The following is a 25,357-nucleotide window of genomic DNA, read 5'->3' as shown; positions in this document are numbered from 1 at the left end:
GAGAAGATGAAGAGATTCAAGGTAGTTTTGTGAAGGCAACCAGGAAACTTCGGAACCGGGTACCACACCCTAGCAAATGGGCCCTTTTTTTTTTCTGTTCTTCCGGCGGCTTTTTTTTTTTTCCCACGTCAAAAAAAAAAAAGAGTTTCACTACACGCACCAACTGACACAAATACTATTGTTTATATTCACACTATAGAGATCTCCATATGCCTTTTTCAATCGCCTCTACCTGGCGTCGGGACTCCTTGAAAATCCCAATGTATCGCAAATCAGCAAGGTTTTGTAAGAATAAAGCTAAAACAACCGCATCCCACTTGACGTTCGCCTCTTCTGCCAGCTTCTTGCTCTTAAAAGACAGCAAAAAATTCAAGAGCTCTGACCTTTGCTCTTCATCCCCAAGAATTGTTGTGGCTTCCTTAGAATTAACTGCTTTTAAAAGATATTTGAAATATTGTTTCCGGTTAAACACAGATTTAAATGACTCGTAATAATCAAAAATGTTGATATGAAGTGGGGCTTCTCGGTACAACTTGAACATTTCTACCATCATTGGCTTGTTGAGATTCTGTAGAGCATCCAAAATTTCTGAAAAGTCTTCAGCAGTATTCCCATCAGTTTTTCTCTTCTTTCTTTCTGGCTCCTGATAATCTGCTGGCCTCATTGGGAAGTATCCTCTGGTTGTAGACATTGCTCCTTCAACTGCTTTTCTGTAAGCTGGGGATAGTACAACATTGACAGCATGGTTCTCCACAAGAAAAAATTCCTTAAATAGACTATATCTAATTTCATGGAATTTACCAGATACATCCATAAGACTCGCCAACTTGGTACTCTCACTATCGCCTTCTTTCACACTATCCTTCGGCACACATTTGGTAAGGGACCCAAAAATTGAATCTTTCAAAATATCTCCAAAAAAGTGCTGGGAAATCATATGATTGAAATTCTCAAGCAATTTTTCAAACTGGATCTTCCCAGTGAGTGAAATATCCTTTAATCCATCGCTTCGACTGCTTTCAGCAGCGGCAAAAATGTTAACGAAATGGCTCCCACCTTCATCGTACTGTTTAACTTGGTTTGAAAGAGTAGCTAATTGATCCCTGAATTCCGAAAACATCGGTTTCAGCTTGCAAAAGTCTTTGAGAGACCGGATCAATTTAACCAAAAAAAATGGGATCAACGTCATGAGAACGTTCAACAATAGTTTGATGAACTTTATATAGTCTTGATCTTTGACAGAATTTAATATAAAGCAATATAGTTCAATTTTGGAAATTTTTTCGAATTTTAACGATTGAGTGGTGGTGTTGGATGACAAAATATCTCTATCCAGTAAAAACTCGTTATTTATAATAACCGAATCCTGTAAAATAGTCAAGAATTCTAGGAATTGGAAGAGTTTTTCGCTGTTATTTTGATAAACTTGTAAAGAAAACGGAATTAATTTGCCAACAAGAAAATTCAAACATTCCATTGGCGATAAGTCATCCTTATATCCAATTAAATGATTGAACAACTCTTGCAAGCTAGAAGAATTGAAAAGTTTACTGTTCAATTGAACCAACCCAACGAAATTCTGGAATGATGGTAGATGCCTCAAGTAATCTAAATATATTTCCGCAAACCCCTTGTTTTTCCCACGAGAGTGGACATCAAACAAATCAATAGGTTCTTCTGGAGTGCCGGATAAAAATGCACATAATGGCAGGGAAAAATAATGCAGCATGACCACATACTTTATACAGTTTATAAAACATTGGGTACTCGATGCCGCTTGTTTGTTACGAGCCAATATTGTCTTTATTAATTTAGGGCCAATCATTAAATTGATGGCCTTTTGCTTTGGTTCCAACACAACTGCTTCAAAGATCTTATCTATCACTGAATTTGAATCATTAGACACTCTGATGACTTTGCTAACCATAAGCTGCCTTAGCGAGCTTAACATGTGTGATTCAAGATATGTTATTGAGAAAGAAGGAACATTGAGTATTAATTTGAAAGGCACAACGTCAGCATTCTTTTGCACCAAAAAAAGAAGTTTTTGAAGGATCGCTTGGCTAAAAGTGTTTAGATTTTTTATAAGGACCACGATTTTTAAGTTTGTGGTTTTAACATTCTTCACAGCTTGGCCAGGCAATGATTCCTGTTGATAATAATTGGTACAAAATTGACGAATCACATCGAAATCAAGAGACTTTGTTTTCAAATCAGGATCACCATAACCATATATACTGAAAATAATCAGTTTCAAAGCAGTTTTGACGTTCCCACAAGTCTTGGAGTCTAAAGATACAAGTTTGAGCTCAGGATGGTTCGACTCAACCGTAGCAGTCAAACTGTCAATAATTTCCTGGTGATTAGCAATATTGGTCCCGGAAAGCATCAATAGAGTTGGAATCTTTGGTTTCAACCCAAGGATTAAACTACCAAGGTAGCCTGAATCAGAACAACTACTTTTATCAATTGGCGTTTTGAGATTTTCCACTACCTTATCAAGTAAAGGTTGGTGGTATTGATTCAAGATTTGTTGGATCCTTTCCTCACATTGGTTCCAGTAGTTCATAAATAGTTTGTAACGTCTCTTTATTGCCTTGGTATCTTCCAATCCATCTAGAAGTGGTTGGAATGGCACTTTGTTGAAAGGAGCGGGGCTGTTGGATCCATCGCTCAGTTTGGGGTAACGCACATATGTTGTCTTTTGAGTATCGAGGGGATCAAGAATGTAGTCCATATTCTGATCCAGTGTAATGTTTTTCTCACTCATAGCAAAATAATGCTAATAATGATAATATTAATAATAATAACCAGTTGAGAATCAAGTTATCTAGGATAGACACTGTTTGTTTTTCTTTAAGGAAATTTCACTCTTCTACCTTAATCACGTGTTTATACATGGCGACGCGTCCAAAACAAATATAAATAAAAGAAAAAAAAAATAATGGAAAATGTAAACAATCAATGTTTACAAACATCAAAGATTCAGTTATTCAGAAGGCCATACTATACCCAATTTGTTCCTAGATTTGCTTAATTTTAGCTCCAGTTCCACAATTCTAATAAGTTTATAAATTAATGGTGAGAAATTGAATAGAAATCACAGCATTTTAGACCATGGCTAGCTATAAACATCTAATTGGAACACCTCTCGATAGAACCAGAAATAATAACAGAAATAATAATGCGTATCAGTTTACTCCAATAGGACATGAAGATTCGGACCTTGAATTTTCTGTGTTGAATGATACCAACAGAAAGAAGCAAAGTGCTCTGCTTCTCAATACCGTTTCCAAATTACGACAAAACAGGGGAGAAGACATTAACGTTGATGATAGTTTTGATAGTTTTTCTGCCTCGACTCCTTTGGTATCATCAGTGAATAACTCTGTGAGAGACCAGCATGTGGTCAATAAGGAAAATATTTCGCCCAGTTCTGGGAGAACTAGAAATTCCCATTATGATGAGCTCCTAAGGAACAGCTCCAATCCACTAAAACAGCAACAAGAGCTTATTGATGGCCTTAAATCGGAGAACTATGGATTAAAAATTAAGATATCTAGCTTAACAAAGTATCTTAATGTTGACATGAATACCCCAGAAAATATTAAGAATATGATAAATGAAAACAGTGATCTAAAGTCACAGATAACCCAACTTACTATGCAACTTGAAAACCTCAGGAATGCGGAAAGTGAACCTAATACTTCTGCTACCAGCAACAACTCTTTGCTAATTCAAATGAATACCATGAAGAATGAAAAACAAGAGTTGATTTCTAAAGTAGAGACTTTAGAGAAGGAGTGTGAATTTTTGAATCAGAAATTGGAAGAAGTTCCATCATTTGTCGCTAATGAGAAAGACGACGATGCGGATAATATCACTGAGTTACGAAATAATTTAGAGGATTTTCAATATGAACTTCGAGCAAAGACGCATGAGATTGAAGAAAAAGATTTGGAAATAACTCAGCTTCAAAACAAATGCCAAAGATTGGAAGAAATGAAGGATGCTGATCTTCAGGAAAATGACCGCTTAGAAGAAACCTTGATTGATAAAAACGAAGAACTTAAAGCATTGAATAAAGAAATTCAAAATATTAATTATGAAAATCATCAATTGAAGCTCAAAGTCAGTGATGGAGATTCCAAGATACATAGCTTGGATAATAAAGTATTGAAATTGGAGTCAGATAAGTCAAACTTGAAGGTAAAACTTAAGAGTATGGAAGGTAATGGAACAACAGTCAGCAAGAAAGTTGACAAATTGTTGAATGAGTTGAACACAAAATCAGAAAAAATTTTGCAATTGAATGAAACTATCAGGGAGTTGCAATCTCAAAACACATTGAATGAAAGTGAGTTGACTAAAATGAAGTCATACAATCATTCCTTAGAAAACCAAATTAATTCTGGAGATTCGCATTATGAGTTGGAAAATGAAATTCTCAGATTGAGATCTATGGAAAATAATTTAAGAAATGAGATTTCTCATTACAAATTGGAAATAAGTGAATTACAGTCCAACTTACAAGAAAATCAAAATACTTTGATGGATAATTCAACTTTCTTACATAATGTGGAACAAGTAGAGATTGAAAGAGACCAAGCCTATGATGATCTAAAGATATATGAAGATCACATCTTGGAATTGGAAAATAAACTTGATCAAGCCATACTGCAGATTGATTCATCCCAGGATAGACTAAGAGAAATGGATCATATGATAATTTCATTAAAACAGGAAAATGATTCACTCAAAAAACAATTAAGTGTTAAAGGATACAGCAACCCGCGCTCCGTCACTTTCAATAGCAAAACGAAGAATAAGAATGGTGGTTTCTTCAGTAGCTTCTGGAATGGTGCTACCGATGTTGATACCGATGAGGATGAACAAGTTAATGGTCTTAGTGCCACCTCTACCATTAGAAAACTAACTAAGGAAAAGGAAGAATTTAAGGATGAAATAAATGCTTTGCAATTGAAAGTTAAACACTTAAATGAAGACTTATCAAACGAAAGACTCGCTAAATCACAAACTAATGTCGGTTCTTATGAAAAGGATGAGATCAAAAAATTGGCGAAACAGAAAAACGACCTAGAAATTTTAATGGAAAACAGAAAAATTTCTTTTGAGTCTCAAATTAATGATTATAAACAAAATATCTCCAAATTAGTCGAAGAAGTGAAAAGTAAAGACCTTGAAATAGAAGGCTTAAGCAGCACTCTAAAAAAGGATTCTTTCAAGGTTGATAGTCTTGGAGTTGAAAGAGAAGAACACATGCAATTGTTGAAGAAAAATATGGAAAATGAAAAGAAGAACATGATGCTTAATTTTGAAATTGAGAAATTGAGAAGTGATTATGAAATTAAATCCGAAATGTTGAATAAGGAGATCGAGTCCTTGAAGAAATCTTTGACTGACTCAATTCAGCCGAGCGGAGCCCAGAAGAATTTAGAGGAAAAGAAAAGAGAAATTGAATCATTAAAGTCCAAAATCGAAACATTCGAGACGGAGAATGAAGAACTTCGTCAAGAATTAGCCAGAAAGGTGAAGGAACTCAACAGTAAATATGAGAAACTTACAAAAAATTACCAGAAAGTTTACTCAAGGTACAAGTCTGCTACTAAGCTGAAAAATCAATTATCTGATATTTCTTTAGAATTAGAAGATGAATCATCAAAATCTTCTGAGACTGGATTGAAGGGAAAACTACTATCTAAGGAGAGAGAATTAGAGGCTTTAGAAGCTGATTATAATTTAATGAAAACAAAAATGAGTTCTAAAGTCAGAGAGCTTTCTGGTACCAACATATCTATGAATGGTCGGATCGACGATTTGTCGAAGGAGTTACAACAGTTAAAAGTAGGTATTTCTGGGAGTGATTTGAAAAAATTGAGAAAATTAGAAAACGCTGCTCATTATTATAGAGAGAAGTTTCATCAAGAGCTCTACTTGACCCAGGATTTGAAATTTGTTAACCAATATCTCAATGAGGCGATAAGAAAATCTAATAAAATGATTCTTCTGGATGTCAATAAGTTGGTGAAAACTGGGAAAATTGGTTTGGAAATGGAGTCAATAGTGTCTATTGCTGCTTTACATCTGAATGAGCCAGAACTCAAGAATTATAAATCTTTGAATAACTTCTTGTATAAGCAGAGCATGCATAATACAAAGCCTAATTCCTTGACGGGAAAATTGACTTTCAAAGGATTAGCAAAGTTTGTGTTAGCCACTGTTCGTTTGCAAAAAAGAGTGGAGAAAAGTATAAAGAAAGGAAAGTTGTTGAAGGCGGTCAAGATGGAATGCTAATTGAGCGATTTTTTCTCTCTTTTTCGATTTGTGAATTTGTTCTTTCCACTTTGTATTATATTATATGTATATTATAAATAAGTTGATGAGGTCTTTTGAATTCTCTTTCTTTTGCACTCGCTCACTCACTCAGTCAATCTTTTTTCTTTTTTTTTATTGTATTTTTTTTTTGCTCTTTCCTGTTAATCTTTGTTTTCTTCAAATAGATACTGATATCAGTGGTACGTACCATGATGACACACGCGTAGAAATATCACTGAACGTTAAAAAGCGAAGAGATTGTAAAATATCCCCCCAAAAAAAAAAAGAAAAAAAGTTTTTTAAGAAGAAGTATCAAGTAAATAAAGCTAAAAGGAAGAAATGACAAAGTAACAACCACCAGGCCAGCTGAGATAGGGCTGTCTGTCCTTGAATGAATACTTCCATATATAATAATAGTTACACATACACACTACTCTTCACTAAAGAACATCTCAAGCTCTTTGATTCTTGGAGCAAACTCTTCTATGATCATAGACAACTGTTCAATTTTACTGAAATCATTGTTGATTTCATCCAATTTCTTGATAATTTCATAATAATTTTGGATGACTTTATCAATTTCAAGAATTGTGATCTCTGTGTTCTCCTTGAACCTAGTAGTCGATAGCTGGGCTTTCTCAGAAAGCGTCTTGATTCTGTCATTCACTTTATACACAAGATAATCAAAATTGAGGGATAATTCTTTGATATTTAAGGGATCTTGGTTAATGTCAGCATTGGTGCTTGGAACGTTATTGCCACCATTATCATTTCCGTCATTTGATTCGCTGCGATTACCACTGTCAGAATTTGAGGCCTCTAAGATATCGTGGTCATTATTATGCTTTCCTTCCGAGCTTTGCTCTTCTTCCAGAATGTTTTGTTTACCTATTCTAGATGATTCACTGGAACAATAATTATCGTTTTCTTCGTGACTTTGATCTGATTCATAATCACCGTTATTAATTATGGTGTTATTTGACAGCGTTTTGAGAGTTCCATATGATGTGATGGTTGCCTGAGATATGGAATTGGAGTCTTTATCCTCAGTCATTGTTGTTTCTCAGTCATTTTGACAAGCATCTTCAATTCGATTTACTGACAGAAACATTTCATGAAGAGGGAAATAATAGCAAGAGGGTGCAACACCCCACACATACTGTTGACCGCTACCTTTTAATTCGCCGTTATTGGGGCTTGAGGATGCCTCGGAATTGTAAATAACCGGAGAAAAGTTGATTGAAGTAAGTGTAAATCAAAAACTCTTTAATAGTATCGGCACATCTTCAGTTATCTTCTGTATTCTGAGCTATAGACTTGTTTAAAATAAGCCGAGTTTCCATGTTTCTCTTACTTCCGTTGTATGCAATACACATAATATATATTTTAAGTTACCTCCATGTGTATTAAGTGATGCTGTTAATGGATATGAACCCCAGAAATTCATCCTGGTTCCATATACACAGATGGCTAAAGATTCGATTTATTGCAACTAATGGAGTGTAACTAATGGGGTGCACGGAAGCTTTGAAGTGCAGCCAATAATAATAATTACTGAACCCAGAATAGCAAAAAATGATGGAATTTTATAAATCAGACAGTCTAACAAAACTCTATTCACTAAAAAAATCAATAATCTTGATTAATGCGAATTTCTCCTGATATTAAAATAGTGATAAGCTAATTCGTAACTAAGGTGTGTGTGTGTATGTGACATTGCAGTGTAAAGGCGGGTAAACTAAGAGAAGAGTAAAGTGACAAGATACGACAAAGGGTGAAATGGCAAAGAGATCTCCCTCTTTACACTTCCATCCTGATAATTAACTCAAACATCAGCAGTAAAAAATAAACATGTCTGCACTGGAAGGTGGACCATCGAGATTGGTCAGACGTATTTGTATGTACAAATAGGAACTCAAGGCTCTAAATTGAAGATCAACCATATTAACATTTCATTATAGACAAATCCTGTAGGGCCGCGGAACCTGATTTGGCTCTTAATTTTGAAATCGCTGACTTGGTCAATGAAAAGCAAGGGGCTGCTCCAAGAGAGGCAGCATTGACTGTGGTCAAATTTATCAATGATAGAGACCCATTCGTGGGCATTAATGCCTTGACATTGTTAGATTGTCTTGTCAAAAATTGTGGATACCCATTCCATTTACAAATCTCAAGAAAAGAATTCCTCAACGAAATGGTGAAAAGATTCCCTGATAAACCTCCTTACAAGTATAACAAGGTGCAAAAATTGATTTTGGGACAAATTGAAGAATGGCATGAAACCATTTGCAAAAGCTCTAGATATAAGAAAGATTTGGGGTTCATTAGAGATATGCATAGATTATTAGCTTTGAAAGGCTATATTTTTCCAGAAATCAATAAATCAGATCTTGCAGTTTTGAACCCATCTGAAAATTTGAAGTCAATAGAAGAAATTCAAAAAGAAGAGAGAGTCGCTCAATCGGCAAAATTGCAAGAATTGATTAGAAGAGGCAGACCAGAAGATTTAGCAGAGGCCAATAAATTAATGAAAATTATGAGTGGGTTTCAAGAAGACAAAAAAACTAACGAAATGACTAGACAAAAGATCGCTGAAGACATCAGTAAAATTAAAGGCAAAATCGAAGTATTCTCTGACATGGTGAACAACTACAATGAAAATGATGCTAATAACGCCGGAAACAATGAAACATTGGAAGAATTATACACTTCTTTGAAAGTTTCCCAACCAACTTTAATGAAAATAATCGAAGAGGAACACGATGATCAGGAAACTGTAAATAATTTGCTCAAGGTCAATGATACAATTAATTTGTTGGTTCAAAAATATTCTTTGATCAAAAAGAAAGATTTAAACGGTGCTGCTAAAATTAATGTGGGTGCCAGTGGCCAAATGAATTTAATCGATTTTGATGATGGCGATGCGTCTCAATCTAATTCAGCTAGCCCTGCTCCTGAAGCTTTTCCTAAAAATAAGGATTCATTGATTGATTTGTTGGGTGATCTTGACTTGTCAAGCGCGTCAAGAACTATTTCTCCTGCTGGAAATGGCACTTCTAGTTTGAATTTCGGTACCGGTGCAATTGCTTTGGGATTGAATTCCTCGAATACTTCCACTCCAACCCCACCACCAGTGTCTTCAACTGCTAGCGCGTTCGAATCTTTAACGCAATTGCAAAACTTGGACCAAATTTCTTCAAGTCCTCTTAACCAAGGTTCTTTATCTCAACAAATGCATGCCGGTCAAACTAACAATCTTTTGCAAACTAATCAGTCATTGCTTTATCAAACAAGCACCAGTACATTACAGGGGAACGCAACCGTTCATGAATCTACTTTCATGAAAATCAGCTATAACGTGCTACCAAGAACCTCCACAAGTGAAGTGTCACTTCAATTCTCGTTGTCTAACTTGTCCTTAAAGAATATTTCCAACATAACATTTTTGTTGGCACTTCCAAAGAGTTTCAAGCTTGAGTTGAATCCCCAATCTAATAACTTTCTCATGGGCATGAGCACAAATGGCATTACTCAGATTGCTAAAGTTAGCTCTGCTCCTGGGCAGCCACTATCCGGTCCAATAAAGATGAAATGGAAGTTGACGTACGAGGTTGATGGTGACAATAAGAATGAGACAGGGGTTTATTTGGTGGAAAAATATGATTAGAAAAAGCTGTTTTTTTTTGTCTACGAAAAGTTGTAGGTCTGTTTGGCTTACATTATTCCTCTTGATCTTCATATTTACTTGATTTAACAATTTGCTTTTTTTTTTTTGATTCATTTTTTGCTTATTTTCTTGCCTTGATGTCTATTATTCCACGTAATTGTTTTTTTGAAAAATCCCTGCTGTAAAGTCGCCTATATCGAATTTATTGTTATATATTTACACGTGACCATGCCAAAAACAAAAAAAAAACTGAAATAACACGTTGAAAAACAAGAATAATATTGCAAAATCTTTCAAGTTCATTAGATCCAGATAATTATATATACAAATATTAAAGATGTCTGACTTTGTTGGGATTTCCAATTTGCCAAATCAAAGGTATGTACTTTTTCTGGCGTTATTGACATGAATTGTTTTCATTGCCAATTGTTTTTTAGGCTTTACCCTCACTATAGATCTACTGAAAAAGACAATACTAACAATATTAACAGATATAAGATTGTATCTAAAACCGGTTCAACTTTCACTTTGATGGTTGCTGGTGAATCTGGTTTGGGTAAAACTACATTTATCAACACCCTTTTCCAAACTAGTCTTAAAAGTCACGTCGACCACAAAGCTAGACATCAAAAAGGTATTCGCTCCACCGTTGAAATCGACATTGTCAGAGCTGAATTAGAAGAAAAAGATTTCAAAATCAGATTAAATATTATTGATACTCCAGGTTTCGGGGATAATGTTAACAATAGAAGAGCTTTCCAACCACTTATCGACTTCATTGATGATCAACACGATAGTTACATGAAGCAGGAACAACAACCAACCAGATCCGAAATTAAAGACCTTAGAGTCCATGCCTGTCTATATTTTATCAGACCAACTGGCCACTCTTTGAAACCTTTAGATATCGAAGTGATGAAGAAATTGAGCACCAGAGTTAACTTGGTGCCAATTATTTCCAAAGCTGACACTTTGTCCCCAAGAGAAATCAATGAATTTAAACAAAGAATTAGAGCTGTTATCGAAGCTCAAGAAATCAAGATCTACTCACCACCAATCGAAATTGATGATGAAGCTAGTGCTGAGCACTCTAAGATTCTTATCGAATCTATTCCTTTTGCTATTATTGGTTCTGAAACTAAAGTTCAAAACCCTGAAGGCGAAATGGTTTTAGGTAGAGAATACCCATGGGGTATTGCTGAAGTTGAAAATGAACAGCATAGTGACTTTTTGAAATTAAGATCTTTGTTATTGAGAACCAATATGTTGGACTTGATTTTATCTACTGAAGAGTTGCATTATGAAACCTACAGAGCTTTGAAATTGGACGCTTCTAATGGCAACAAGGACGATTCTAGATCAAAATTAACTAAGCGTTTCAACAATAACCCACAATTCAAGGAAGAAGAAGATCAGTTAAAGAAGGTCTTTACTGATCAAGTCAAGGCCGAAGAAGGAAGATTCAGAAAATGGGAACAAAACATCATCAATGAAAGACAGAGAATGAACTTGGACTTAGAGTCAGTTCAACACCAAATAAAACAGTTGGAAGAACAAATCAAGGACTTGAATATCAAGAAAGGATACAAATAAAGGGACTGACAATTTCCTTTACCTTCAACCATAAAGATCTTGATAATGTATATCTAACGAGACTATCATTTATCAATGTCACATAATAGCTGTTTGTTTCTCTTTTGCTGCTTCTTTCATTAGTTCTTTTTATTTTTTTTTCTCTATTTATTTTTATTGTAATATGCTGTGTAATAGCTTTTTTCTTAACTATAGAATTGCTCCTATCTCAGTTTCGCTCTCCTATTTCTAAAATTTCCTCTGCTGATATATCACCCTATCCACTCATTCAAATACGTTTATTTTGTGCTTCTGTTATTCTTAGTTTTTTTTTTTGATTTTTTTTTTTAACAATAAATCAACTGTTCAGGTAAAAAACAAAACAACACTAGATCCCTTCCCCTTTATATCTCTCTGAAAAATAACCTCGTCACTCAATTGGTAGCAGCTCTGTGAGAAGAATTTAGACGTTATTGATTCACGCAGTGTGCTTCTGATTATTATAACTTCATCGACAATTCTTACATAGTCCCCAAAAATATTATTATCAATTCTGCTTGTAATATACGTAATCATGAATCCATATATTTATTACGTTGTTGGGTTTGTTAGATGTTTTCAACTCGTAGTTCTTGCCTAGCTGCTTCGCTTTTCCTTAACAAGCAAACCAAACGTTTTTTTTTTTTTTTTTTGAATTGAAATACCATATTCAAATTGTAGGGCAAGTATTGTCACTCATGATTTTTTTCATCATAATGACAATCGAAAATAATTTTCAAATATATCAACAATGAATGAAAAACAGAAGTAAAAAATTCAAAAAATTACTGGAACAAAAACCAGCTGAATCAAGATGGGTATTAAGCATTAAAATATATCATCTAAAATGAGTTTAACAAAACAGAATGAGCATTAGAGTAATTAAGTGAAGGCAGATAGATTTATAACATTGATAACTAATAAAAAAAAGAATATAAAAAAAAAAACAATGCTGAAAGTTATCAAGGAAATAATGATTTTCTAAGTGCACGATAGATATCATGAAATGCTCACTGATAAGCACTTGCGCCCAAAGGGATTGACTTATTCATTTGAATGCTTGTATCATCATCAACACCAGAATCTTCAACACCAGCATCATCAACAGCTTCATCATCAGACTTTTCCATGAAATATGGGTGTAAAAGGGCTCTCTTGGCACTGATTCTGCTGGCAGGATCATATATCAATAAGCTCTCCAATAAATCAATCCCTTCACCTTCCAAATCAGGAACCACTTTATTCATGTCTTGCTTAGACCATTGTGGAAAAGTTGGTTTAAAGTCTGGCAAGTATTTAACATCAGGCCAAATCTCCTCATTAGGTGTCCCCAAAATTCTAAAAATTCTGAAAATTTCATCAATTTCAGAATCACCAGGGAATAAAGGCTTTCTGTTGACCAACTCCGCAAAGATAGCACCGGCAGACCACATATCAACACCAGTGGAGTATTGTTTACCACCAAGTAAAACTTCTGGACATCTGTACCATAACGTGACAATTTCATGGGTGTAAGCTCTAAGTGGGACACCGAACGCTCTAGCCAAACCAAAATCGGCCAATTTCAAGTTACCTTCTTTGTCAATCAACAAATTCTGGGGTTTCAAATCACGGTGCAAGATTCTATGACCATGACAATGGGCAATCCCTTTAATCAATTGCATCATGAATTTCTTGACCATCTCAGCGCCCAAACCAACATCAGGTGGAATGGATTCCATATATTTCTTCAAATCAAGGTCCAAATATTCAAACACCAAATATAATTTGTGGGAATCAGAATGAACAATGTCATATAATCTAACAATATTTTCATCCTTCAACTCTTTCAAAAGGGAGATTTCTCTAATGGCGGTGGAAGGCACACCTTCATCTTCAGATTCTAATCTGATCTTTTTCAAAGCCACGATTCTGTTGTCGTGTCTAGTGTCAAGAGCTTTGTAAACTACACCATAAGTACCTTCACCAATCTTCTCAAGACGCTGATAGTCTGATAAATCCACCATTTTTTCCCTGTTCAGTGTTAAGCCTTGATGGTTTGTTTTGGGCCGGGATTAAACCTGAAATCATCACTAAAAAAATTAAAACCACACACACAATTTAAAAACAACCATGTAGTGGGATGCGTGTTTGGTGTGACGATCTCGGAAATGCTAAATACACCACGTTAGATAAGCATTACGAATTTGGGCAATTTCATTTGATCTTATCTACTAAATAACTGGCACCTTAAAAATTGAGTCTCAAGAATAAAATAATCCAATGATGGTTGATATGATATATATTACAAAGATAGAATAAACAATAAAGAAAATGAATAGGAAAACAATAAGTCACATAATTTTCCAAATTTAAAAATGCATATGGTGCCCTTTGATCTTTTGCTTCCTTATTTTCTTTGAAAGGGTTGTTTTCCAATGAGCTCCTGCAAGACCATTCTTTTTAAAGTCATATTCCTCAGGAATGAAGTTTTCATCCATTTCCTTTCTCAATTTTTGAACATCATTTAGTTCATCGGTTGATTTCCCTTTATTATTACCGGAGGCAGCCTTGGTCAGTATCTGTGATTTAGACGCCTTTTGACGCTGTTCTTTGACAAACTTTCGACATCTATTAATTTCCTCCTGTGTTAAATTACTAAAACCATTCCGCTTCTTGAAACAACATTCAAACAAATCTTTTGGTTCAAGTAACTTCTTTGGAAAATTTTGAATAATTTGGAAGACTTCCATTTCATCTTTAATCTTTTCAACCCTTGGCTCCGCCAATTTCAAGATACTTAAAGCGATTCTGAAAAACACCTTGCTCTCCTCGTAGAAAAAGCAATCCCACACTCTGAGACAAGTTTCTATTGGCAAGATACCGATAAACGCACTCATAAACCAACTAGCAGTACAAAGAGTAATTGGAGGCAACTTGGTAACCACATTGACTTCATTATTAAAGCTCTGCTTACCATCCATCCCATTACTATCGAAATTGAATCCAATCTTGTTCCAAACGTTCGGTAGGTATTCTTTAACACAGAGCATCAAAACACCTTGATCAATATTGACACCCTCCAAATTGACATCATGAACACCCGGTAATAATCTAGAAGTGATGATAACTAGCATCCAAAAAGCACGTTCCTCGTCAAGAAAAATTAACAACAACCCCGCTAGAAAATTTAACGACTGGCAGTATCCAATTTGCGGTTGATAGATGGCGAATGCCACCAACACTCTTCTCAAACTTTGAATCAAAGGAGTTTCTTCTTTACTTTGGTCAGCACTTCGAAAATACATATTATCTGGGAAAGTTCTATTCAAATCTCTTTCTATAATTTCCGCATCATGCGTTTTTATTCCTGATATATTGTCAATGATCTTGTCATACAACCCAGGATTACTCTCCAATTTTTCATACCCCCGAGCGAAATACCACCATGCATTCCCTCTCCATTCTGCAGGTATACCTTTTCGAACATATCTTTTTAATTTGTTAGACCTGGCTGGGAATCTCGCAGGATTATCCTTATTAAGATTCAAGCCGTTTTGCGACATCAAGGTCTCCCACTTCTTCTTGCGTCTGATTAGATATGGTTCATATTGCATCCACCAATTATTATATTCCTGTTCATTTACAAATGAAGTTTTCTTTTTGAAACCATATCTATCTCTATCGCCAATCAAAAGATTTCGCGAAACAGATTCAATTTGAACAACATTGGAATGCGGTAAAGACGATTCTTTTGATAATTGAACTGATAGCAAGGAGTGGTTATTATTAATAAAATTTCTGACATTAATATTACTAGAATTCCCAGCAGTCACATTGCTAGTAGCGCTTTGAAGATCATTAATTGAGTTACCTTTAGCATGCTTTTTGGAAGATTGATCAAAATTGGAGAGACTTTGAGTCACATTCGCGCTAATAGCCGCCAAGGGGGATCCAGTTAAATTAATTGAGGGAGTGGTAGCATACGATATTGGTGTGATTTTTGAGTTAGTGACCTTATTTATGTTGGTGACGCCAGCCGGGGTTGTCACAGAAACCAATTCAGCTGGAATATTCGCCATTTCAGAGCTATTATTGCCACTTAGACTATCAACATCCAAGAACGGGTTGGCAGCTTTATTTTTTGTGTTGCTACTGCTAGAGTCACCTTGCTGTTTTTGAAGATTTGATTCAGCTTGGCTTGGGTGTCTGGATTGTTTCAGATCGGACAACTCCGTGTCCTTAGATATTATTCCTTGAACATGAATTGTTTTATTATCCACTCCATTATGAGCTATGGACTCAGGGGACCTTATTATTACTGAATTATTATGATTATTTGATGCTTCACTGAATGATTTCTGTAAGTCAACTGCGCCTTTGGCAACGCCATCATTAGCTAACACAACATCGTTGAGAGAGTTCTGCGGCGAATAATATAGAGTTTCTTGTTTCCTGTGTCTATTTTCTGGATGAGCAATTATTGGGTTTGCTTGGCCAAGATCATTAATGGTCCCCAAAGGCAATTCATCCAGACTATCATCAAAGTTTTTAGAAACAAAATTGAAAGAGCTGACACTTGTTGGTGAATAAATGGATTCTTTAGTATCTAGTGTCTTCATAGCTGGATGTTCAATTCGCAAAGAGTGTCTTGGTGTGTTGGCCTGGGGTTGTTGGGCAGGTGAAGGAACTGATGCACTATCATCATCGTACAAATCAATAACACTGAGATACTTTGCATTTCTTTCAATTGAGTTCATGACAGATTTATCTGGAGATACTACTGCTCGTATTGGTGATTGTGCATTATTATTATTCAAGTTACTAACAGAGGTTGACGATATTGATGAATTGGATACCTGATGATTTAATGGCCTGGCAAACTCAAATCTGGCGTTTGTTGGAGTGATGATTGAGCTGTTTTTGTTTGGCTTGAGGATATTAGAGGTGCTATTATTCAAGGTTGTCGATGTTAGTACAGTATGGGAGTCTCTTTGCTCGTTTCTTATAAGAAGAGATAAATCGCCAACACTCCTCGTAGTTTCAGCTGTATTACTGAGTCTATTCGTCTTAAGAAATGGATTATTTTTATTTAGCGAGAGAGCGCTCCTCGCATTATAAAGCATTGGCAGCGATTGTGCTCCTTCATCTTCAACTTCAACACCACTCGATGACATAGGCCAAGATTTCTAATAATTTTCCTCAAAGAATACCCCCAGGATTAACTTCCCTTACTAGCCACATACATATTTTTAAAACTTTTTGCCAAAAGTCAAATTTTACGGTGCGTTTAGATATAAGTATTCACGTGCGTGACGCTTCTATCGACTTGAATAGTCCAAATGGACTTATTATTCAAAATCATTTTGTTTAGTATCATTGAGTTGGCCTCCTAGTTCAGCAAGGCTCGAGTTATTGGAAGATAATAGTTTTTTTCATCTACTTGGGTATCTCTGAACATTTTCCAATTAATAATATTAACATATATATACAGTAATTTATACTCTAAACCTTATAACCTCACCGTCAGAATCATGGTTAATGTCGTTTACAGTTAGCTTTTTCTCGCTGCCAAAAGCGAACACATTTTCCAAAATCATTGTAGCATCTCCTTCAGCAATACCGCTATCAGCATTATAGCCCTCTTGTGGGCCACTTTTTTCGGCAAGGACTCCATTACATGAGTCTAACCCCTCAGGAAAGAATATTTTCATTTTCTCCTCATTCTCCTGTTTCAAGGATTTTTCTCCTGTTTGGTACAAGAAAAACGATAACTTGGTACCAACTCTCATGAACTCTAAGGCCTCAGGATCAATTGCTAAAGTATCAGCTTTAGCTCCCCATGCACCTCCCCCGGCAATTACTTCGAATCTTCTTCTCATTTCCTCCTCATCGTCATTTTCGATAGTGACATAGATTCTACTGTCTTTATTCATCTGTGACATGAGCTTCTTGTCATCTTGTATAACTGAGGATGCAGGTTTGCCATTGATTTTTCTCACAAGATTGCCAGTCAACTCCGAAATTCTTAAATCATCGCCTAAATCTATAGGTTTCAAATTATTATAATTGTCCATAGATAAATTTCTAGAAGGTAAGATCAATGGTGGAAGAGCGACTTCTAAATCATGCAAGTACTTGCCATCATTATCAAGATAATGTTTGATATAATCGAATGTTTTCATATCCAACCTGCTCAAAGTCTTTCTTTCTTTCTGGGATACAAAGTAGAAGCAAGTGGTAAAGAGATCTGAGTTATGAAATATCGTTGATCCTAGTTGGAACTTGATTTTGGTCAAAGTTTGAGGTAGAGAATGGTGATGCATCAAATTTCTTGGAATGAAAGGAACATTCAACAGCAAGTTACTATTCGAGCTTAGATCCCAATGTTCATCACTCTTTGTGCTGATTATTCTTCCTGGTTTAGAAGCAGGGGTATTCTCCTGCTCTGATTTCACTTCTTCAATAGACCTGGATGTTGGTATTGACATTCTATTGCTGAGCCATAACTCAGAAATCCCATTACGAGAAGAAAAAGGGGCAATACAGTCAACAGATGCGTACAAGATCTGCAAATCCATTGAAGACTCTTTTAGGTCCACCAATTTCGAAACTAACTGTTTTGAGTATTGGGGAGTGCTAAATAATAGGAGTGATTTGGGCTCAAAATCCAACTTCTTGGTGCTTTTGAGATCATTCAATGATTGAGTGACATCTATAAAAGATGACCGTGGGTTTAATACGGTACGACAGTATGTCTTTGTGCTGCCGAGTGACGCATTTTTTAATGAAGAAGCGATTCTGACAGCCATTTGCTTTCGGTATAAGTGAGAATTTCACTTTATCCTACTGTTGGTCGTGGAGATGACTGGAAATTTTCTTTTGATGATAATGTACCGGCGTGCGCTTAAGAGTTTTTTTGTGATGGGGATTTATTACAGTCTGTGGTTTCCCCAAGTTGACATGTGTGTGATAACCAAGATTGTTATCTCCATTTCGTCAATGATGACTCTTCTGGGAGATCAATTGAAGATTGTGGAATACATTTGGGGTAAAATAGATGTCTCAAGGTCAGGGAGAATTCCATGTGAGGATCTTCTTGTTGCTATAGACTTGTTTGAGGAGGTCCTACAGATTCCCAAATTTTCACTTCTAGATCAAAGTTCAAGAGAAGTGGCCCTACTATTCATTGAGGACACTAAACTGTTGGAAATCAATCAAGACGATCTTCTTATGTTGTTAGATGATATTGGGAATACAAAAGTTTTACAAGATGCTTGTGAATCATTTCTTAAATCGCATCCACAGAAGGAAACTCATTACTTCAAAGACTTTGATTATTCTCATGAGTATGAGGACACTTCTTTTATGGGAGAGCCTGAAAGGAACGACATATTTTTTCAAAAAGACCCTTCATCTTTGGAAATACTTTCAAAACGGCAAGATTCAGGATATATCAGTGACGCCAGAAGTTTGGAAAGTGAACTAAAGTACAGGGATCAAGTCATTGAAAGTTTGGAGTCTGAGCACAAGCAATTGTTGAACACGATTAACGAACAAAACTTGAAATTAAAAGAAATCGCTAAAGAAAGCACAGCGGCTCAAAATCATGCTGAATATGTGGAAAAACAGCTTGAGCAGACATTGTCGGTCAAGAATTCAGTGTCAAGTCTTAAAAAGATGTACGAAGAAACACTAGAATCCAAAAGAATAGCAAAAAATCTTCATGCCAAAAGGTTAGATGATGATAGGATAATTGATGACAGTAAACTATATGATTTCATCAATAACATAGAATCAGGATTCAGTGAATTGGATGACAACCTTGAGGCCTTGAAAGCCCAATCGGCACTTGAATTATCTCACATTCACCGCTTAGATTCTTCAAATGATAATCATGGTAAAAAGCTCAGAATATTGAATAACCAATTGAACTATCTAATTGAAGAATTCAACAATGTTAGGGAAAGAATAGGGTCTATGGATGACTCTATGATCATTGAAGATGCCGGCGCTTCAGAAATCTATGCTTCAGATAACATTATGACAGATATACAGTACAAAGAGATCTCTGTTCAATTACAAAAAATACGAGATGACACTAATTTCCTTAATGGTTCCGTGAAACAAAGTTTATCAACCAAAAATATTGCTAGCTTACAAGACATTGCTATATTGCAAGATTCTAAGTATTATGATTCATCCTTGTCTATTTCTTCCTCTTCAAGTTTATCGCCTCCATTAAAGTCAAACGCCTCCTATAGAAAGAGGCCACGAAAAATTAGAAAAACTCCCCTGATCAATCCTCCTGAAAAATCAGTTAAAAATTCTAGATCATCAACTCACTTGCTAAAAAAGCCAAAGTCTCAAATATTGCTTAGGAAAAAATCGTCACATCTAAGCACTCTGTTGAACAAGAATTGTGAAAGTCTAAGCTTCAAAGATGCTAAATTTGATTTTCTAGCTAAGGAAAAAGATAATAGCTTCACTGAAGAAGATGCCAATAATGATCTTTCTATCAATTCATCAACCACGGGAAGCAAATCGGCTTCGGATTATGAAAATGAAACTTGCTTTTCGATTGGTAACTCTCATGTGGATGTGCTTTATAGCAATGAGGGGCCTTCTGGTGATGAAATTTTTCTACACAGAGATTCATACGACGCTGATTTTGATAGTGAAGACGAGCTTAGCAGCATGAATTATGATGAGTCTTTAAATAATATTTTTGGTCATCACAAAGATTTCTTGAAGCCGCTTAGAAAAAAGGCTTCTTTGCATGATGAACTAATCAACTGTTCTGATATCGTTTTGAACAATAATGACTTAATTGGCTTGTCAACCCCAAAAGCTAATTTCCTCAACTCCAATTCAAATGAAGATATGGCCAAGACCATCACCCAGTCATCCATAGCAAAGAATGAGCCCCCAAGTAACAATTTTGATTTGGTTCCCATTGATCTCAATGACGAAGCATCCCTTTCATTTAATGATGTTGGATTTGAAGAGCTTCTTACTGTTATCGAAAGCTTTGAACCTGATAAGCCAGGCACATGTGAACGGATTGATTTTGAGAAGAAATATATTTCTGAGCTTCGTGTTTCCGACAATGATCAAAAGTCATCATTCTCTTCAACTACAGAAATCTCGTCTGAAATTGAAGGCTTTCAATCACAAGCTATTCTAAAGGAAAAATCATTCATTTTGCTTATTTGGGAAAATATTATTTTATTTATTGCTTTGATATTGCATAACATTTCCAATTTTTCGAGAAATGTTGTCAACGGTACAATTTTCCAAGGAAAAGCTAAAGTTGATTGAATTATTTTAGCTCTGCTGTTTATTTTTGCTATCCATTTTTGCGTTCTTATTTTATGTCGTTCTGCTTTTTGTCTAAATTTTTTTTTGTCCATTATTTTTCTTGCATTCAGCTATCACTCATGAAAAATTATACGATTCTGCATTTAACAATTGACCTTTTACTGCCTGTAATCATACTCTTCCTGTGCTAATACAATTATCGAACCAAATTTTCACATTGTCTCCAAGCATGCTAAGGAAATCTTCACTTTTATCAGTAAACAACAAGTTCTTACTTCTCCTCAAATTGCTGAACTTTTTCAAAACAAAAACCTCTCTGTCATGATGATTGCTCCTATAGTAATTATTTTGATCTAATCCATAAAAATCAGTCACCTTTTTGGACGTTGATCCATCATCTGCAGTATCACTTAACGATCTGCTGTAATAGATCCACCAAAACTTGTCAGTACTCACCATTTTTTCGATAGCTCGCTGCCTTTCCAGAGAATTGTCAAAATTGAATTGCTGACACAACTGATTATGTAAATGAAGGGACTGAGTTCTGGACACCAGTAAATCGAATATATATCTTGGATCTAAAAATCCTGATTCACCTGCACCTCCTTGATTTAAACTTATTATCTCGTTATTTTTACCAAAGAGCACTTCCTCTGGGCTCGGGATGAGTGGCAAAGATGTTTGATAGAACTGTAGATCAGGCACGAAAACAATGTAATAGAATGTAGATTTATATTTATCCAACTTCTGTTGATCTTCTTCAATGTGACTTCTTAAATATTCATCCGTTCGTTTTGTGATCGCATCTGGTGTTTCAGAGCTATTGAAATACATTCCAAATGGCAACAGGAGTGTCTTCAAGCTTAGGTAATTTCTTAAGTCCCTATCGTTTTTCAAATTTTGGGTTGTTTTGTTTTTCGAATTTTCAAACTTTCTCATACCCACTGACTGATGATTATTTTCATTATTATTATGATTATTATTATTATGAAAGTACTCATTAATAGATTCAAATAATTCAATAATGTTTTCTTCTAGTTGTTCATAGAATACCATATTGTTCAAGTCCTCGTAGTCACTTTCAAAGATCAACACAAATAACAAGCCACCGATTTCGTAGATCACTAGATTGCACTCCAAAAATTCTTGATCGATGGCTGATCTTTCAAAGGGGTTATTCGAAGTTGTGATAGAGATACTTTCACTTCCAGGATCTCTGTTGGATAATTTTAAGTAAACTGTTTTTAAAAGTATGTCTTTGTTATTCCACGGAGAATTCAAAATTCTATCTGGGTTAGGTGAGGTTGTTGGGGTTGAGCCAACTGATGCGCCAGGTATCTTGTCATTTACGCCAATCAAATACTGACCTCTTATTTGTTTCTTGTTTGTGGACATCTTTTTCAACATCAGATTCAAATTTTTAACGTGATGCTCATCTCCATCCGCATCCGTTTTATCAGCACTATTTCCTACCATGAAATTCAGAGCGTCAAGCGGCGCAAAGAAATTCACAACTTTGTTGAGAGTTGAGCTAAAGGGATTAAAAATTGCACTATTATCTGCATCCACATTATTAGCCTCTGACACTTTGTTTGCATCAACTTTTACGCCTTGTGGATAATTGTCCATCATCAATCTTTCTGAATCAATACCCACTAAATTATTATTCTCCAACCAATTATAAATATCCACCAAAGATTCATTTGAAATTATATCAAAACCCTTGAAAATGACACCATATTCTTCAATCAATATTCTACTTTTATGTGCACCACTATTCTTGCTGCCGCTGTTATCAATGATAGCATCTTCATTGGGGAAGTTACTTGAGTCGCCATTCTTCAATAACGTCGATAAGTCTAACGGATTGTAAATAATCATATCAATTAGCTTGGAAGAGTTCAGCTGAAAGAATTCGGATAGTTTCTCTGTGATCAAATTGACATTCTTGATATTTGAGCTATTTGAATAGCTTATTGATTTTGATGATAATTTATAACTATTCAAGATTTTTAAATATCCTTTACTGTTTAATGACAAATCCCAATTTTTTATAAACTTAAACCACCACAGTTCGAGAATCTTTTGAACAAATGTAATCGAATGTTGCTCCTGCAAAGAGCTGAAGCTTCCATGATGTAACTTGAAAAAATTATAAGCATTCATAATATCCTGACATAGTATGGACGGAGGAGAAATGTTGGCAGAGCTATATTCAATATTGATGCTTTCAGTACGCGTCATAATATGACTATTAAAGCTTTTGTGCATCGATCCAGAATCTGAGTCGCTTTCATTATCATTGTCCATCAATTTTGTCAACTCAATACAGGCCACAATATAGTAATTAATTTCAACTTTTTGTATAATAATCCTCGTTTGCTCAGTGTCAATATAATCAATATCCTTATTTCCACCTTCTGAAAACTCTTTTGCAAAGTTTGTGATACCTTGAATGAGACCAATCTGTCGTAGCTTAGCATTGTTGTCCACTTCTAATGGTTGATTATCGCTTTCACTATGGTTCTTGCTATTTTTCCCCACAACATAGCATAAGATCAGTTTGACCAAATCTGCTTCCGACTCACTATCATTGCTCAACGCTGGGTTGAATATCGTTAAGTAAGAGACATTCGCAGGCACAACATGCTCTATGTTCTCGAACTGTGATCGTATTCTATTGGCCAATGGATTAAGAAGGTCCGCCATGGCTTGTTTTACCATCCAAATGTGGTATCAGTAAACTTCCTTATCACGTCTTGATTTTTGTACAACCATACAATATTTTGTGGAAAAGCTTCCGGCACGTGAAAAATTTTTCCATATCCTGTTCGTGCGGGGATAATTGCAGACAAACTTCAGTTTTCACTTTCTGAAAGTTGCAATTCTTCTCTCGCATTTCAAAAAGAAAAGATTTCCAAAACTTAAAAAATTTCCACGGGTATTGAACTCCTCCTAAAAATTTATCTTAATTGTGTTTATTTCTTACATATACTACTAATACTGTGTATATCATAATTACTTCAAACCCCGCTGTGATTTATTCCATATAGGAGCATTCAAGGTTGACGTATAAGACTTTTCTGCAAGTGTATCTCTGAGCTCTAGGTAAAAATTTCTCTTCAAATCAAATTGCAAAACATGTCCTCAGATACTATTATTCTCTCGATAGATAAGGAAAATTATCTCTATGATGCCTTCACTCAATCATTTTCCAAAAGGCTTTCAGATGTGCCTTTGTCTAATGATGTCTCGCTAATCGGTACTAAGAAGCCCAGCCAAAAGATCTTCCAATATGGTGACTACGAAGATTTGAATTTCGACAAGATTCGGGACCCTAATTACTTGATATGTGCTTATGTCTACAGAAAAGCTTTAATAAGAAAGCACTACCTTAGTCATAGTATTCTTCTATATACAGTCAAAAATCCTACCTCCATTTTGAAGTCCGCATTCCCAGAAACCTACCATATCGAAGTTGATTACGCGGAATTTTTGGATGATGCCTTGTATGAATGTTGTGAATTAAGAAATGAGCTTGTTGATTCTAGCAATGACAAAATCTGGATCTTGAAACCAAGTATGAGTGACAAAGGTCAAGGTATCAGAATTTTCAAAACTATCGAACAATTGCAAAGTATCTTCGATTCGTTTGAGGAAGATGAGGAAGAGGAAGAAGAAGAAGAGGAGGAGGAGGAGGAGGTGATGGTAGTGGAAAATTCTGTGAGCCACACTGGAAAACCTAAGTCCTTTTCAGATGGAATTATCACTTCTCAATTAAGACATTTCATCATCCAAAAGTATCTCGCCAATCCCCTACTTTTAAAAGCCTATAAGAATAAAAAATTCCACATAAGAACATACGTTTTGTGTTCAGGATCTCTATCAGTTTACGTGTATAAAAGAATGTTGTCTTTGTTTGCTGCTGAACCGTATAATGGCTCCGATATTGCTAATATTGATGAAGAGATGGAAAAGTTGAACTTAAACAAGCACTTAACTAATACCTGCTTGCAAACTTCTGAAGATGCTGAGTTGAATAATAGTGTTGTTGAATTTGGTGATTTGGAAGGTTTGACTGAGGAAGATAAACAACAAATTCTTGATCAAATTTACGAGATAGTCAAAGATTTATTTAAAGCCGCTCTCAACGTCGACAGATTCAGTTTCCAACCTATCGAAAATGCATTTGAGTTTTATGGTTTGGACTTTTTGGTTGATGATAAATTGAATGTCACTCTATTGGAAGTTAATGCATACCCAGACTTCAAGCAGACTGGTGATGCCTTGAGATCTTTGGTTTATGGCTTAATTGATGAAGCCGTGAATGAAATTGTTTGTCCATTTTACAACAAGGAGAAAGAAGAAATTAAAAGCCCAAATTTAGTTAAAGTTCTAGAGCAAGCCACGAGTGGTTATTAGTTAATTTAATTGAATAAAATA

At 35.3% G+C, this 25,357-nt stretch overlaps 11 protein-coding genes across 11 annotated transcripts; 5 read left to right on the top strand and 6 right to left on the bottom strand. All coding sequences in view use genetic code 12, as the record gives it.

The window, feature by feature from the left end:
- Window positions 1–193: 193 nt before the first annotated feature.
- ORC3 (origin recognition complex subunit 3) lies at window positions 194–2,737 on the bottom strand (the record flags this gene model as incomplete). The annotated part of the gene is made up of 1 exon (XM_064996751.1): window positions 194–2,737. The coding sequence occupies one exon, from the start codon at window positions 2,735–2,737 to the stop codon at window positions 194–196; it is 2,544 nt and encodes an 847-aa protein (XP_064852823.1).
- Window positions 2,738–3,117: 380 nt separating this feature from the next.
- Window positions 3,118–6,315, top strand: DASC09_031510 (uncharacterized protein; the record flags this gene model as incomplete). Its single annotated transcript, XM_064996750.1, has 1 exon — window positions 3,118–6,315. The coding sequence occupies one exon, from the start codon at window positions 3,118–3,120 to the stop codon at window positions 6,313–6,315; it is 3,198 nt and encodes a 1,065-aa protein (XP_064852822.1).
- Window positions 6,316–6,766: 451 nt separating this feature from the next.
- On the bottom strand, window positions 6,767–7,390 carry CNL1 (Cnl1p; the record flags this gene model as incomplete). Its single annotated transcript, XM_064996749.1, has 1 exon — window positions 6,767–7,390. The coding sequence occupies one exon, from the start codon at window positions 7,388–7,390 to the stop codon at window positions 6,767–6,769; it is 624 nt and encodes a 207-aa protein (XP_064852821.1).
- Window positions 7,391–8,187: 797 nt separating this feature from the next.
- On the top strand, window positions 8,188–10,003 carry DASC09_031490 (phosphatidylinositol 4-phosphate-binding protein; the record flags this gene model as incomplete). The annotated part of the gene is made up of 2 exons (XM_064996748.1): window positions 8,188–8,233; window positions 8,298–10,003. 2 exons carry the CDS (start codon window positions 8,188–8,190, stop codon window positions 10,001–10,003), a joined length of 1,752 nt encoding a protein of 583 aa, XP_064852820.1.
- Window positions 10,004–10,340: 337 nt separating this feature from the next.
- CDC12 (septin CDC12) lies at window positions 10,341–11,596 on the top strand (the record flags this gene model as incomplete). Its single annotated transcript, XM_064996747.1, has 2 exons — window positions 10,341–10,381; window positions 10,495–11,596. 2 exons carry the CDS (start codon window positions 10,341–10,343, stop codon window positions 11,594–11,596), a joined length of 1,143 nt encoding a protein of 380 aa, XP_064852819.1.
- Window positions 11,597–12,624: 1,028 nt separating this feature from the next.
- CDC28 (cyclin-dependent serine/threonine-protein kinase CDC28) lies at window positions 12,625–13,620 on the bottom strand (the record flags this gene model as incomplete). Its single annotated transcript, XM_064996746.1, has 1 exon — window positions 12,625–13,620. One exon carries the CDS (start codon window positions 13,618–13,620, stop codon window positions 12,625–12,627), a length of 996 nt encoding a protein of 331 aa, XP_064852818.1.
- Window positions 13,621–13,965: 345 nt separating this feature from the next.
- Window positions 13,966–16,770, bottom strand: DASC09_031460 (GTPase-activating protein; the record flags this gene model as incomplete). The annotated part of the gene is made up of 1 exon (XM_064996745.1): window positions 13,966–16,770. The coding sequence occupies one exon, from the start codon at window positions 16,768–16,770 to the stop codon at window positions 13,966–13,968; it is 2,805 nt and encodes a 934-aa protein (XP_064852817.1).
- Window positions 16,771–17,091: 321 nt separating this feature from the next.
- On the bottom strand, window positions 17,092–18,405 carry DASC09_031450 (uncharacterized protein; the record flags this gene model as incomplete). The annotated part of the gene is made up of 1 exon (XM_064996744.1): window positions 17,092–18,405. The coding sequence occupies one exon, from the start codon at window positions 18,403–18,405 to the stop codon at window positions 17,092–17,094; it is 1,314 nt and encodes a 437-aa protein (XP_064852816.1).
- Window positions 18,406–18,556: 151 nt separating this feature from the next.
- Window positions 18,557–20,914, top strand: DASC09_031440 (uncharacterized protein; the record flags this gene model as incomplete). The annotated part of the gene is made up of 1 exon (XM_064996743.1): window positions 18,557–20,914. The coding sequence occupies one exon, from the start codon at window positions 18,557–18,559 to the stop codon at window positions 20,912–20,914; it is 2,358 nt and encodes a 785-aa protein (XP_064852815.1).
- Window positions 20,915–21,085: 171 nt separating this feature from the next.
- Window positions 21,086–23,638, bottom strand: DASC09_031430 (uncharacterized protein; the record flags this gene model as incomplete). The annotated part of the gene is made up of 1 exon (XM_064996742.1): window positions 21,086–23,638. The coding sequence occupies one exon, from the start codon at window positions 23,636–23,638 to the stop codon at window positions 21,086–21,088; it is 2,553 nt and encodes an 850-aa protein (XP_064852814.1).
- A 417-nt stretch (window positions 23,639–24,055) lies between these two features.
- PBY1 (putative tubulin tyrosine ligase) lies at window positions 24,056–25,336 on the top strand (the record flags this gene model as incomplete). The annotated part of the gene is made up of 1 exon (XM_064996741.1): window positions 24,056–25,336. One exon carries the CDS (start codon window positions 24,056–24,058, stop codon window positions 25,334–25,336), a length of 1,281 nt encoding a protein of 426 aa, XP_064852813.1.
- Window positions 25,337–25,357: the final 21 nt, after the last annotated feature.

Source organism: Saccharomycopsis crataegensis, assembly GCF_037102585.1.
Source record: "Saccharomycopsis crataegensis DNA, jcf7180000000084, whole genome shotgun sequence".
NCBI classification, from domain to species: domain Eukaryota; kingdom Fungi; phylum Ascomycota; class Saccharomycetes; order Ascoideales; family Saccharomycopsidaceae; genus Saccharomycopsis; species Saccharomycopsis crataegensis.
This window is presented reverse-complemented; position numbering and strand designations above follow the sequence as displayed.